The sequence below is a fragment of the Asparagus officinalis genome, chromosome 10, assembly GCF_001876935.1.
Source record: "Asparagus officinalis chromosome 10, Aspof.V1, whole genome shotgun sequence".
Classification (NCBI taxonomy): domain Eukaryota; kingdom Viridiplantae; phylum Streptophyta; class Magnoliopsida; order Asparagales; family Asparagaceae; genus Asparagus; species Asparagus officinalis.
Window position 1 is genome coordinate 3,932,532 of NC_033803.1, and position 15,165 is coordinate 3,947,696.

Below are 15,165 nucleotides of genomic sequence, written 5' to 3' on the forward strand. Positions count from 1 at the left end.
GTATACTGATGTACATACAACAAACTGATGGCCAATGTTGTAAATTAGAATCCGCTGGATTCAACTAATGAAGAGTAAGAAGCATTTTCATCATCAGTTACAGACTTCTTCGCACTATTACTGACTGCTGTTGCTTTAGTCTTGAGCATAGTATCTGGCTCTATACCGACCGTCTCATACAAATGCGATCTTCCAAGCTTTGATTCCTCTATTGCACCCTCCCAGCAAGTCTCAGAAAGGATTTCAAGGGCCTTCTCGATTCTGTCCTCAGACGACAAGTTTTCATTTTGCAAGAGAACAAGGTAAACTTGATCGGCTGCAGCTCTTCGTATCTGAAAAATGAAACCAGCTGATAATCATTAGCACCAGCAGAGGCTGTTCATGATAACAATTGGGTTCGGATAAAAAAAATTGAGGGTTAATTGCAGATAGACCCCTTGTAGTTCCGCCGTTTTGAATTTACTACCCATGTAGTTTCACTTTTGCAGATAGAACCCATGGATTAGACTTGTTTGACTCACCCAGGGCAATATCCGACAAAATTTCACCAAGGGTAAAATAGTCAAAAAATTTCAACCAGGAACTTATCTGAAACAATGAAACTACATGGGTAGCAAGTGCAAAACAGCGATACTACAAGGGGCCTGGGCAATTAACCCAAAATTTTAACAGATTTTGTTCATTGACTTCTTAAAAGTTATGGATTGATGTATGAGGAGTTGATAGTGAATTGAGAAAATCTAAAAGTGTATCAGTGGAGAATTCAAGGGAGAGAAACTTGAAAGGAGTCAAAACCTAAAGTACAAGGATACCTTATGTTTGTATTTATTATTTTTATTTTTATTTTTTTTACTTTTTTCATGAAATGAATTTGACTATCTAGAAGGATTTTGAAGCTAACCCTTCTCATTCAAAATCAATGATAGGGTATTCAAATGTAAAGGCTATTTTACATGGTGTGGCGAGTCTTCTTATAGATTCAGTGAATTTGAGTCTTCTTATAGATGAATCAAGTGGTACAGATTAGACAATTGAAAATAGCATGTGGGTCAGGTTTATGATATATATAAAAATTTTTGACCTATCCATATAATTAAAAACCCTCACTTTGCTGAGTTTTAAACATTCAACAGTTAAGTTAAAGAACTTGCTAATTTTTGCTCTCTATTTTATGCCTCCAGACAGATGAGTCATGTCTGTGTCAGTTAAATTAAAGATGAAACAGATATCAGAGGCGGCCATGGCAGCTGTAAATCCAAAAACACCCGTAGAAACCAATCATCATTTGCATTTAATTTGTGATTAAATGAATTCTTTATGTTCTAGGTGCTAGTAAGAATATATGAACCTATATAATAAGCAAACAAAATCTATAAGCCTCAAATTAGAGGCAACCTAATGACAGTCGAGATAATTTACCACCAAACATGTAACCTGTTCGGTGCTTACCTTTGGATACCGATGAGCAAGGAAAAATAAAAGTTGAGATACTGCTCGAGAATTTATAGGTTCCTCAAATGAAGCAACATATCCAAGAACTGAAAGGCCGGTACACAACTTAGTGAAATCCTTTGAACCCCTCAACTCAATCGCCAGAGAATTCAAAAGTGCAGCACCAAAGGACTGCATATGGCCCTGCTTTGTAAGGAAACAATTAACTACAATATGCTCATTTAACCACTGTAAAATCAACAAAAAGGTGAAGATGTTACAGTGAACTAACCTCCATATTAAGGAAGACCTGCTTGCTCAAGAGAATCTCGATGGTCTGCAAGAATAAGAAAGTTATAATTTAAAGATACGAACCATACAGCCATAGAAGGCTTAGAAGCTATGCAGCATAAGATAATTTATTATAGCAGGTAAGCAGCAACATTTGCCAGCAGATACTAAAAAGAAGTGAACCATGCACACTAGAAAACAAAATTCGATCAAGGTTCATACTACCGCATTGATTCAGAAACAATATGTACCTTCTCGATGTTTTCCACGAGCCTAACATATGCTGTTGATGGTCTAGTGCATCATCATGTACTATTTGGAGTGCGAAAAAGAGGATCAAGTGGAGGAAGTTCACCATGTAAATTAGAATGTAGCACTGGACAATTAACTGATTTCATAGCCTTCACGAATTAAAAATATATACAAATACTAAAGAAGTATCTAGATACAAAATGAACATTTAGGTGCTATACCAAAATAAGCAAGCTTAGGCATCATGCCAGTAGAAAAGGTGTTTATGATAGACAAAAAACTTCAGACCAATCTTAATGGGTATTATAACTGCACCAGCAAGTATGTGCATGCATTTCCAATTAATGTAGCACAGAAGGAAGCATGAGAAGTACTAGATAAGAGTTCTTTGTAATGGAAAGATCTGAAGGGTAGTATTTTAACCGCAACTAAGGTAATACAGTGAACTTTCGAAGCTCTACAGATCCTACTGTATTTCAATGCTGGCATTAATTATGAGCTGGGTACAGTGTAGGAAAAAAAGTAGGGGCATCTAAATGTTCTAAAAAGTATAAGACCCTTTGTAAATATACTTGTATAGTAATATATGCAGAATTTTTTTGTTAGAACACAAAAATCTTCTAACAACACTACAACTTAACCATAACCGACTTTGTAATAAATGCAAGCATAACTGGCATTTAAAAGGGCCAGTGCTTGACAGGTTCTAGCACAGAATATTAAAGTAATATGCCCCTGGTCTCTAGGCCATTTAATATATGCAATTTCTTGTTTTTAATGAATCAAGCTACATTTTGTCATAATCAAGCCGTGATGAAGCTAATTACCGAGCAACAGATAATAAGGACCCGGTGAGTGATTCTTTTTGCATATGATATAAGTACATTGAGATACCTTAAAAGTGGGAGTGATAATTCTGTCACACTTCTGATATTCTTGGAGGATCCAAATAAGATCAGTACTTAATTTATAAGCTTGGACATTTCTGTTCTCAATGGTGTCACCTTCTGAATTTTGAATGTACTCCAGCAAAGCAGCAGTTGATGCCTTACGCAAGGACTCTTGCAGTCCACCCACGGAGATAACAAGCCCAGAAAGTACAGGTCTGCTGTAACAACTTAAATGAAGCAGTTGAACAAAGCGTGGATAAGACACTGAAGGATCCTGTGTCAACGGAAGCAAGATACCATCAGCCATGATTGACTTCTTTAAAGAATGGACCTTTTCAAAATATGTGTTGGTTCACACAAAACTAGGGGCATGCTAAACGTGGAAGCCCTTGATGTCATATGTACCAAACAGATGTGTTAAAGGGATGAAATGAAATCTGGACAAGTACATGAAAGTAAGATATATAAAAAAGCTGAACAAGTTTAAGAATATAGAGAAATATCAAGAACTTTGAACATTAAGTTTGCCTGCAAAATAAGTGGACTTGAAATTATCAAGTACATGAATGGTGCAGCGAACGCTAATACTGTAATGAATAAAGTTCTTTATGCTCACATGCATGACAATTCATCTTATAAACAAACAAAATATGTCCAGTATTCTATTGCAGTTCCAATATTAGATATGTTTAGAAATCAAACACAGCCCAATTGAAACACAATTACCAGAAAACTGGATACAAGATAGAAAGGCAGAAGAAACTTGTGAAGATGAATATGCTATAATTATGTTCCATTCTCAACAGCGCAAACAAAAGTAAGTATGTCAGAATTATGCAACTTAGAGAACTACTGAATTAAATAGAACTGGCACACTTTACAGGAAAGCAAACAGAACAAGTCAAAAGTTCTGTACCATAATGAACTTACCCCCCATTTCAGATTTGAATCAAACGGAATAATATCTTGGAGTATATCTCTGTGAGGTATAGATGGGATTGAATGATGTTGATTGTATAGAATCCTTTGGAGAGTCCTAGCAGCTGTATCTCTAAGTCGATCCATTTTTTCAACAGCTTGTTTTGCAATCCCACCAACTAAGCTCGTAGCAATAATTTTATCTACCAGAGGATACACATCTGAAGCAACCGAGTTTTTGTCAGTGATCTCAACAAGATGCTGAACACCGGGAGTCTTCAAGGATCCTGCAGAATCTCTCCTGCAAAGTATATAAATGCACCTTTCAAGCCCATCCATGGCAGCTTCACGGACCCAAGAGCCAACATCACCTCTATTATCTACTGAATAGTCATCAAGAGATTTAAACAAAGTCTGCATCACTTCATTCTTAATCAACAGATAGAGAGAAATTTCATCTTCATGATGTCGACAATTTGAAGCCCCACTTAATGTTTCACATACTAAAACCAGCCCTCTAACAGCATTAACACGTGCTTCAGCATCTGGGTCTTCAGGCTTGCCCTTCAAAAGAAACTACATTAGCCTTATCAAGAAGATATAGGGGTTAAATGCTAACAGAACAGAGTCTTAAAAATTCAAAATTACCTCAACAAGACAAGAACTACAGAGCTTTTTAATAACAGTCATCCATCTTCCACACAAAAAGTCGTAAGGTAAATTACCAAGAGCCAATGCTCCACCTCTTCTTGCAGCAACATTTGGATCATCTAAAAACTCCAAGTATTTTAGAGCTATATCATTAGTAACTTTATCCCTTGAAACAAGATATACTCGAGCAAAGTGCTTTAGTGCCTCCACAGCAGCGCTCTGGATGTAACAAAAATAGTCAATCACCCAGAGATACTGTAAAATTTAACATTTACAGACCAAGGTGCAGGAAACCCTCGGAGAAGAAAAGTAATACGAAAATAGAAATAGATCGAAAACATATGGGATATTTTAAATCATAAAATTAAAAGTCTCAAATTTTCTTTTAGTAACTATTCATCCAAGACTAGTGGATTAAAGACTTCACATGACAGCGAGGCTTGCCTGGATTTGGGCATTAGGATGCTTGAGATTGTCATTTAGAGTGTCAAGTAAACTCTTCTTATTTTTCTCGGATAAGGACACTTCAGAAAGAGAGAGACATTCAATGAATCTGGAAACAGCTGCACGCATGATCTCTCCTCCCTTTCCCCGATAAAGACGTGCTTTTTCAATTGCAGGAACAACACCTGATAAAGATTTTTGCTTCTCTGTGAAAACAAAAGATAAATATTATACTGTGCACAAAGATTAGGAGACATTTATGCCACAAGGAAACTTGTAAATCTATGAAAAGACTATCTTTTATGCAGTAAAAGTATGAGGTGTTTATGCAAAATATCATGATTTGATACTGTATTATAAATCTTGGGTGTGAGCCCTGGTTTTTGAAGGTCGGAGACTTTAACCGGAGGGAGGCAATTGATCAAGGGGTGGGGTCAATTACATTCTGAAATGGTTCATAAGTAAATCATAACTTCACCCCAAGTTCCAGGATACACATTTTTCTACTTTGGCAACATTCAGAGATCATGTTCATCTTCTTTAAATCATGTTGTTGGACTCTTAGCTCCAGATAATCTCCTCTTGGTTACAAATTTTCAGATTCCCGTCTTCCTTGCATTCTTCCCCAACTTATCCTCCCTTAAATCACAATTCTTCTTTCAATATGTACCATTCCTCTATAAGCCACCTTTTGGATGCCCAGAAAGTTTCTTCTCATTTACTCACCAGAATAAAAAAAATTATCAGATAGTCTAGAACTAGTAAGAATAACTGCATGAGATGCACAGAAATGCAGTTTTCAAATTCAGAAACCAGAATGCTTTCTGTTTCGTCCAGCTAGATTTCGCCACCTATTTTGACTAGGTCTGTTACCAATCATACTGGCATTTTCAGGAGGACAAGATCACCATTAGACATTATATTGTGCATAATCACCTTTAGGAGTTATATTGTGAATAACGCTGTGTCTTTTATATTTCAGCTACATAATATATCGAGATGACATATATTACTTAAGATTTACGTTATTTCAAATGGTTTGATTCGCATGATATCAATGCTTAAGCTTTTGTAAAGCATAGGATAGATGATTTGAAAATCCTGTATTTCCAACTGCCAAAATAAGTTCCTAGCTTGAAGGAAAGCTGATAGTTCGTGATACAATTTACACACAACAATTTAACCATTTACAAGGATGCCAAGGAGCATGTCCTCCATATCCATTGGTATCCTATAAGTTCCAGACAACACTGATGCACATTTAAGAGAGAGCTTTTTTGCAAGCAAATAAACACAGAACTTAACAGGTCAGCGTTGTAACCACATACAAGCCACTGGGCGAAAGATCATAGTAAAAGAATCAATATTTCGATGCATACAGATTGGAAGACCAATGAGTCTGACTAACCATATTTCATAGCACATACAAGGAAAAGGAATTAGATAATCTAAATCTTAGTGGATTAAGTACTAACCAGTAGAAAAATTAAAGCCACATTGATGCAAGGTTAAAACAAGTTCTCCAGCAGCCAGTGTTGCACCATGGCGCGTGCACAGATCTAATGACAGAGTGCAGCTAACCAACTTATCAAGCACATATCCTGCAAAATAATCAAGATCATATTTTGCAAGAGCAGAAAGAGCCTTTCCAGCCAGTTCCCTTAAGCTTTTATCCTACAAGTGAACGTTCATGCAGTTATTAGATATTCTTTTTCTTGATTACTGAGGTAACACTTTTGACTCATGAAAAAGAGAAAAAGAGAAATAAGTTTATTACCCAGTGTGATATCTTGCAGCATAGCAATTCTTCCACAAATGGATAGAGATATTCTTTAGACTGAGCGATGAAAACAGCAACATTACAGTAAGAATTTGCGCGTGATGAGAGAGAAAAATAATCTGCTGCATTCACGATGTCAATGCCATGTGGGAAAGTCCCTTGCCTTCCAACATTTTCTTGAAAAGCAGCAGATGCTGCTCTTCGACAATTTACCTGGCACCAGACTGAAATTATATATGATGTTGTAAAGAACACAGAGAAAAAAGGTATGATAGGAGGCCGAAATAGACTAATATAGGAAAGGAAAAGCATTCACCTCACGGTCATAACAAGCAACTGTAAGGAGATGTGGTGCCAACTCTTCCAAAATGCCTTTCATATCTGAGATAGAGTAAGCCCGACCAAATGCCCAGCATACATATGCGGCAGCATCACGAACATGTGATCCTATGCTATGAGGACCCCTTCGTACATCATAATGTAATGCCTAATATAAAACCCAAAATTTACATCTAATGACAAAGAAATAATCCTTCAGAAATTGAGCAAAAAGATAAACTAATAAAATTTCTCTAGGTGTCGTTGCATCTAATTATGTTAGTCTACAAAAATAAAATCTGTTTGAGGAAAACTTTAAAAAAATCAGGAAAAAGAAGTAACATCAAAATTCGATAACAACGTTGCACCAACAATCTTGGATGTTTCAAGAAAAATATAATTAGTATAAAACAAAGGATCAGCACAATTTAATCAATTCATTTTTTACAGAAGAAATGTGCATAAAATTAATCAGCATTGTTAACAGATAAAATTCAAAAAATTACTAACTACCAAGTTGCTAAAGTAAAACTTTCATGGAGAATCTTAAAACAAATATCAGCATGAAGTTAATTCAGAATTTTGAAAGTTCATACTGCACCGGTACAGTTTCCAAACGACTCACATCCAGATAAAGGTTTGTAGGGAAGAAGATTTGATGTACAATGAACAGTATCAAATACGTCATTCCAAAAAGGAAATGAAAGAAAAGAAAATATAGAAATTGCAAATCAGTGAACTACTGACCTTTATAATTACAGGAACTACTTTAGGAAAATTAACAGGAAGTAACAAGCTCTACGAGCCAACTCTGCCAGCCGCTAAGCAACCTCCATGCCATGAGCCGTCTTCCTTCAAAAATGTACCGCATTTAGCAAAATAGATCCTTCAACTAAATAAAAGTTGGCCGCGGAGAAGAAGATGAGAATACAAGAACTAATTTTGGAGGCGGGGGGGGGGGGGGGGGTTTCTTCCCAATGAATGTGCTACAACAGTAAAGGTAGCTAGTATGGCATACAACACAAGTTATATCTGTGTCGCTGGCAAACCTCGCCAGGGGAAAATAGTTCCAACACAGACGATAGCACTTCATCTGAAAGGGAAGATGTTAGGCATGCTGTCATGCGACCAATACCTTTTGCAGCAGACCATCGCACTACTGTGTCCTGCACCATATAACAGCTAGATGTTTACATTCATGACGCGTGCATCGTTGCACAAGAAAAGAGCATAGCCAGGAATTAAAAAATATGACTTGGTGACAAATCATTATCACCGTCATCATCTAAGCATCTTCCCAATAAAACATCTAATATGACCCATATACAGTACAAGGTTTCTAGAAATCTGATAACTTGATGGAGGGCTGTCAATCCACTGCCAGCCCTGTAAATCAACACCAAATTCCTGGCCAAGCAAATTGCATGGACCAAAGTGGGGCTTGGCACAAGAAGGCTTGCAATGGTAAGTAAAATTACTTACACAAAAATTCTATAGTCAAGTAAATATGCTGAAGACACTATTAAGGGAATTATTAATGTTGAATTCATAATCATGTGTGATTTTAGTAATAATAAACGGCCTTAACTAACAGTAGCTGTAAATATGGCATTATTTTTCCAAAGCTTATTATGGTAAATGTTCATAACTTCGACAATTCTAAACTGTGGAACTTGTTTTGAGAATATTTAAAATATACATTCTTATAGCACTACTTGTGAATTACGCATTTAAATGTTAAATAGATAGGAAACTGTCTGAGAACAGAGGATTACCGCTCACAATTGTAAATGGAATAATTGGAATAAATGACACACTAGACATTTGCTTGAAAACTGTGTTGGGACTAGACAAACTTTATTAGTGTATGGGTGCCTTGAACAATTCTCTGGGTAGTAAATGGAAGGGTCATTTAATATTCATGACATGCTTTGATTCACCCCTGCCCGGCAATGCACGGCCCAGTACGTGTCATGAATAGATCATGGTGATATAGCTCAAGCAGAGTACCCACAATGATGCGAATATGAGACGCTGGTAAGCGAGGCCTGGTGATCATATACTAATGCAAACACGATGCCATATATTCTTGGAGGCCCAATGTATAGACACAAATGGATGGCACAAACCCAAGCACTAGGCCATAGTAGAAAAATGGTAGGAAAAACACTAAAAGCTGTTTCGACTATTGGTCTTTATTAATGAAATCACATACTCTTCTATTATAAGCTGTTTTGACATACATTAGAAATATATTTTTTTTATTATTTGAAAATATTATTAAATCAACTGAAGTTGTCAAACTATATGGTAAAACATACACTAAGTACCAATAAGCAGTCTCTCCTTATGTACGTACATACATACATATGTATGCATGAACGTAGATAGACATGCCCGCGTGCACAATTATAGGAAATAATGTATAGATGGCAGCACATTTTGCTAAATGAGCTAGTAAGGCCCACCCTAATAGTCACATGAGATGGGTGGGTCTCATCATCCTTTATCTCTTGGCAGCTCATTTATCGAAATGGGCCGCCACCTCATAACAACAAACCCATAAAACAGAAAGAGAATTTTGGACATTACAGTTTATATTATTCTTCAAGGGAACTATAAACAACTAGTTACAAGTAATAAAGGATCTATACTATTACGCCTCGTTTGGTACGCGGGAAAAAGTGGGGATGGAATGTAATTCCAACCTCTCATTCATGCTAACCAAACATTATGTGTTTTTTGATGCTAGAAATGTCATTCGCACTTCTCATCAATTCCCACTTAATGTGGGAATTGCTATTCCCAATGAGTTACCAAGAAATTGATATTCTCACATAAGTGAGAATAAAAATAATAAACTAAATTCCAGATATACCTTTCTTAAGGATATTCCCACTTAATTCTCTAATCGCTCCCAAACATGAGAATGAAAATGAACACTCCACTCCCACATCAATTCCTTTCCATTCCTACATTCATTCCATTCTCACTTGACTCCATTCCCGTGTACCAAACGAGGCGTTAATGAAATAAGCATATGATAACATGCCTTAGATTTCATGAAAATATTTAAATCATAGGCTCATACAGTCGACACTAACAGAAAGAAGAGAAAAAGAAAACTATGTATCTTTCATCAATAGCTAAGTAAAGCCAAGATGGCTGCACTATGCAGATTTTGGATAAATTGAAGAAAAAGCTTCATGTTTAGCAAGTGAGAAGAAGAAAGCATCTGATAGTAAATGGAAAGAGGGCAATAGAGAGTCAGCTCAATCAGGCATGAATTTAAATTAAACTGCTTGGTGATTTGGAAAGGAGGATTATTAGTTTTACATTCTAATGGAAGATGATGTTAAAACTTTCCCATTGACTACGTACCGAATCTCTCAAACCTGATAATAACAACTCAATGATTTCCTCCACAATTTCTGGGATGTCCATGTCCTCTTCTTCTACGCACTCTGCATCTTGTATACCATGCACACTGGAATGACTTTGTTCACCAGTGTTCTTCAAAATATGTACCCCTAGTGATTTAGTGTGCCCCTGCATGAAGCAAGCTCATCATAACATGTTATCACAGCCCCCATAAAGAATAACAGATAGAAGATCGAGGATCCAGTCCAAAGAATAGAGATATAAAATAGGGAAAAGGCTGAAAAAATCATTGGCATTCGCATAATTGTCTGTATAAATGAAATGTGAATTTAAAGAAAGAAAATAAGCTACATGAAATAGGTATTTGTCAATACCAAAGCATTGATATTTGATAATTTAATCTAGAGAAACTTTTCTAAATGTCCATCCTACATATCTTGGGGGGGGGGGGAAGGACAGATATGTAGGATGGACATTTAGAAATGTCCATCCTACATGTCTCATTACTGTGTTGTACATTCATATTCCTCTTTCAATAACCTTAATAGAAAGCTAAACTTTTCAGCCATCATGATTTAAAATGATAACCTCTTACACAGAACAATAACTAATCTACATTTACGAAAACACTATTAAATGATTATATGAAATTCCTTACATAATTTAAATTAAGTAATAGCGATTACTTCACCTTGTAATAATAATCACCACCTGTCCTAGCCATCAAAATGGTGTCACAACAGATAACGTATCTGACAGAGAAGCCTACGATGGATTTAATAAATTTTACAACATGCCAACAATTTGACAGACCTGTTTGGTCGCACATCCATCTCGTGGAAAAGATGAAGAAAAAGGAAACTCCTCAGTTTCCACAAAACCCAGAATGCCAGTTTGTGGCTAAGAAATCCTAGCACGTATTTTATGCAGTTGAAGCTCAGTAGCTCATGCAACAGAATAATATTCCTCGTCCAATCTCCAAAAAATTTGTGAGTGAAGAAAAGACATATTAGTATAATCTAGTGCCAATGCTCCTCAAATCTCAACATATCAAAATCTGCATGTTTGGGACATGGGGCAAACTGAAGTAACCCAACAAAGGAAACTGATACCTTTGGGTTTACAATCATCAGTAGGTATTGGCACGGGTCACCCAACCATTACTGGACATTTAAGGAATGACCATACGTACATTGAAATTTTTCTTTTAGAAAAAAGAACCTAGATACATTTTTTTGTTACCTTAAGTAAATGAAAGATGGTAATCTTGTCTAAACTAATAAAATTGAATTGAAAAGGATGACTAGCATCTTGGAAAGCAGAGGACACCAATTTGCCATGAATTCTCCATATTATGCATCATATTCATCACATTGTCTTCATCATTTTGATCATCATGTAAGTCTCTTCGTCAAAATGGGGACAGCTATCCAGTGTCATTTAAGGAAAAGAAAGCTCCAGGAAAGAATTGAACTTTACATCAGCCATCAATCTAATGGCACCTCTCTATCCATCGGTCATATATTCTAAGCTAACACAACTATGAGAAAGAAGGGTCATTTGAAGACTAATCAGAACATGGGTAAACTGAACACGTTCAATTATACAGTTTAGATCATGCAATAAGGCAGAAACCTCAAATTTGTCAAGTCTAAAAAAGAAGTGAGAAAGAATTACTGGTTCCCTGCACTATAATATTGAACATACTGCAGTTAGTTCCGATGTGAATTCATATTAGATAACTCACGGAATTTGAATAAGAGAAGGAAACGTTGCATCAACAGGTCACATTCCAAATTTAGTAGAATTATGTTGAATGTCAGGCGAAAGATTGTGAATGTTGGGTTGACAATTCATTTACTCGAACAAATGTTGATGGATGCTATTTGTGTATATTTAAATGTCTCATGAAATTTAGAACATTAAGTTATTAACATATATTAGCTTAGTTTTTGCTGTATATATTCAACTAAATTGCAGTTTTCACCTTTTATTCTGATCAGTCTCTATGAGACTTCTAACTTCTTTGACTGCTATAAATAATGGAACTAGAAAGATTGTAAGATTGAGGAATTAGTGTTTAAAAGATGAGATTGAGGATTAGGATTGGGAAAAGATGTTTGGCCAGAGAGAAAGTAGAAGAAATAGATCGAGAATAGGTTAGGGTTGTGGCTTACACCAAGGATCACAAATTTCTCATGTACATAAATAAAATATGGCAGAAAATTATATATTGCCTTACTTGACGATAACATTAAAGAATATATGGGGTCGGAATAAATACAAAAGTGACCCTAAATAAAAAACTATAAGCATCATTTAAAATTTGCAAAAATCCTAGAAAAATAAAATATAGCAGCAAATCATCTGTTATCTTGTTCCACATAACTCTAACTAAAACATAGCGTTAGTTGCTAAGCTTATACAGACTCAAAACATCTCTAAATAACTTTTTCAAAATGCAGAAATCCTAAAAAAATAAAGATAGCTAAATTAACTATGATCCCGAATTAAGCTAAATCATCACCTAAATATTAGTTAGTAGATAATCGTAATTTATTAGTAATCGAGAATTATAAAAGTGGTTTATTTTATCTCCAACTAACCCATTTTTGTGTGCAACTCAAGAAGTCATTCTGTATGAACTGCCCATTTTGCTCTCATTTAAGAACAAACAACTAACTATAAACAGACACTCAAATTTGGGGGTTTTCCCTTGGAATTTTCTACCTCACAGTCTAGCTTAGACATCTACAGCCTACTTGCACCACCTATAAAGTAGCAAATCATTTACATAGGATGTTTCTTTTAAGCATTAGAAGATAAAGTAGAAGCATGGGCTGACCCCCAACAAGTTAGAACGCAAAGTAAAGATTCACTAGATGTTCCTAACATGCATTACATAAACAGGTTTGCCTCATTTAACATGTTAGAAGCATCATGATGAGGGTAGAAATGGATTATATATGGAGAAAAGATGGAGTGAGGATTAATAGAAACTTAGTGATCATGACACAGAGAAGAATACAACAAAGTCAAAGAGCTTAATGACAAACCAAGAACCAATAAAGGAACATAAGTATAATAACTACGAAGAATTGAGTAACAAAATGATTAAGAAATTGGGATACCAGGTAGCGCCATGACGGAGAACGATGAGGCAAACAAGTAAGCCCAATACGTTGAGATAGCTTGACAACAAACTTTCGAAGTAAAGGACTCCGATTTGCAGTGCCTGATTTCATCAAGAGCGAACTATTATTCCACGTGGTGAAGGCCACACTGAGCAAAATTTTTCGAGTGCCTACCTGCATTATTTGCACGCAAGCAAGCTCAACAAAAAACTCACAAGAAAGTCACAACACGAAGCAATTCTGATTCTTTTATTCGAAAGGTTTTCTATTTTTGTGAACAAATGCATGATCAAAGGTCTAGAGAGAAACGAAACACACTACAAGTAAATTTAATTAAAGGAACATTACAGAAGGCAAGGCCTAAAGCATTGTGCAAGATATATGCAAAATTAAAAGAAAGAACACAGTTAGGGGGGGAATGCTCCAAGATGGTATGGAAATGCAACCATTAGATAAGAACATACAAACTTGCAGATATAACATATCAGTTGTACGTGCTAAGATGGTACTAACAAAAATTGCCGTAAACACGCAAATGTTCTCTTCTCTCTATTTTCGTGTCTAGTAGAGACTAACAAGCCTAAAAATGTCCTGGCCAGCTTTTCAATTGTAATTGCTATAGAAATCCTAACTGCAAGGCTAAATCAGGATGAATCTGGAGAATTTTAGGCTACAGAAAGGACAGGTACCACTGTTAACACAGAAAAGTGGAACAGACCCAAACCTTAAATATTGAAGCAAGAGCTTCAACAACACCAAGCAACTTAAAATGATCGGTAGCTTCTTCTGCTACAGATAACAGGACTTCATGTGACCACCTCATGAAGCTGAAATTGATGCAATAGTAAAAGTGATACATTTGCCTCGATTCAGAGAAAATCTTATTCATATGGATCTAACCATGTACAAAAGGAGAAACCTGTTAAAGGCCTTTGGCATATCCGGGCGAGTTAGAAGCCTCGAAAGCACCAATCCAGAAATCCTCCTCATCGGACCCGCACTCGAAAGATACCCCTTCGAAATCTCCAATATTTTCACAACCAAAGGCGAAATCTCAACCCCATTATCAAACCCACCCTCCACAACACTCGTATCCACCGTCGACAGATCAAAAGGAATCAAAACAAGAATATACATCCACAGCAGCAGGACACACTTCGTCTCCATCTCCCCAGTGCTCTCCTGCCTCAGCGAAGTCCCCGAACTCCAATGCTGGCTCTTCTCCAAAAGAGTCACGGCGAGCTCGAGATCCGAGACCTGGTGAGGAAAGAATCTGATAACGCTCTTGTAACCGCAAACGGTCACCAGTGAGTAGATAATTATGCATAGAGGTTTAACGATCTCGAGAGCTTCGGTGACATCGGGCTGCGATGCTTTAGATCGGACTATGGACATTAGAGGGGAGACGACGATCTCGAGGTAGGGTTCGAGGAGATGGCCTTGCTCTTGATACTTGTCGATCTGTACAAAACCCTAGATTCAGTGGCATGCAGATGACGAGCAAAGATTTGAACTTTTTGAACTTTGACAGGTTATTACTGCTAAAAAAAACTTGATTTACTTACGATTGATCGGAGCCTGTTGATGTTGGAGGGCTGAGAGGCGCCGTCGGAGGCGATGATTTGATCGAGGAGGGATTTGAGGAGGTGCCATTCTTGGAGGAAGTATCGGAGGA

General features: G+C 36.5%; 1 protein-coding gene across 1 annotated transcript; it reads right to left on the reverse strand.

Annotated features, from left to right (window-relative positions):
- Window positions 7–15,163, reverse strand: LOC109825503 (tubulin-folding cofactor D; the record flags this gene model as incomplete). Its single annotated transcript, XM_020392358.1, is given in 17 exon segments — window positions 7–332; window positions 1,450–1,635; window positions 1,724–1,768; window positions 2,869–3,138; window positions 3,795–4,346; window positions 4,431–4,652; window positions 4,878–5,083; window positions 6,353–6,551; window positions 6,655–6,870; window positions 6,974–7,144; window positions 7,723–7,827; window positions 8,025–8,141; window positions 10,357–10,524; window positions 13,488–13,664; window positions 14,215–14,317; window positions 14,410–14,951; window positions 15,056–15,163. Coding segments are annotated over 17 exon segments (3,675 nt in total), but the record flags the coding sequence as incomplete, so codon positions are not given.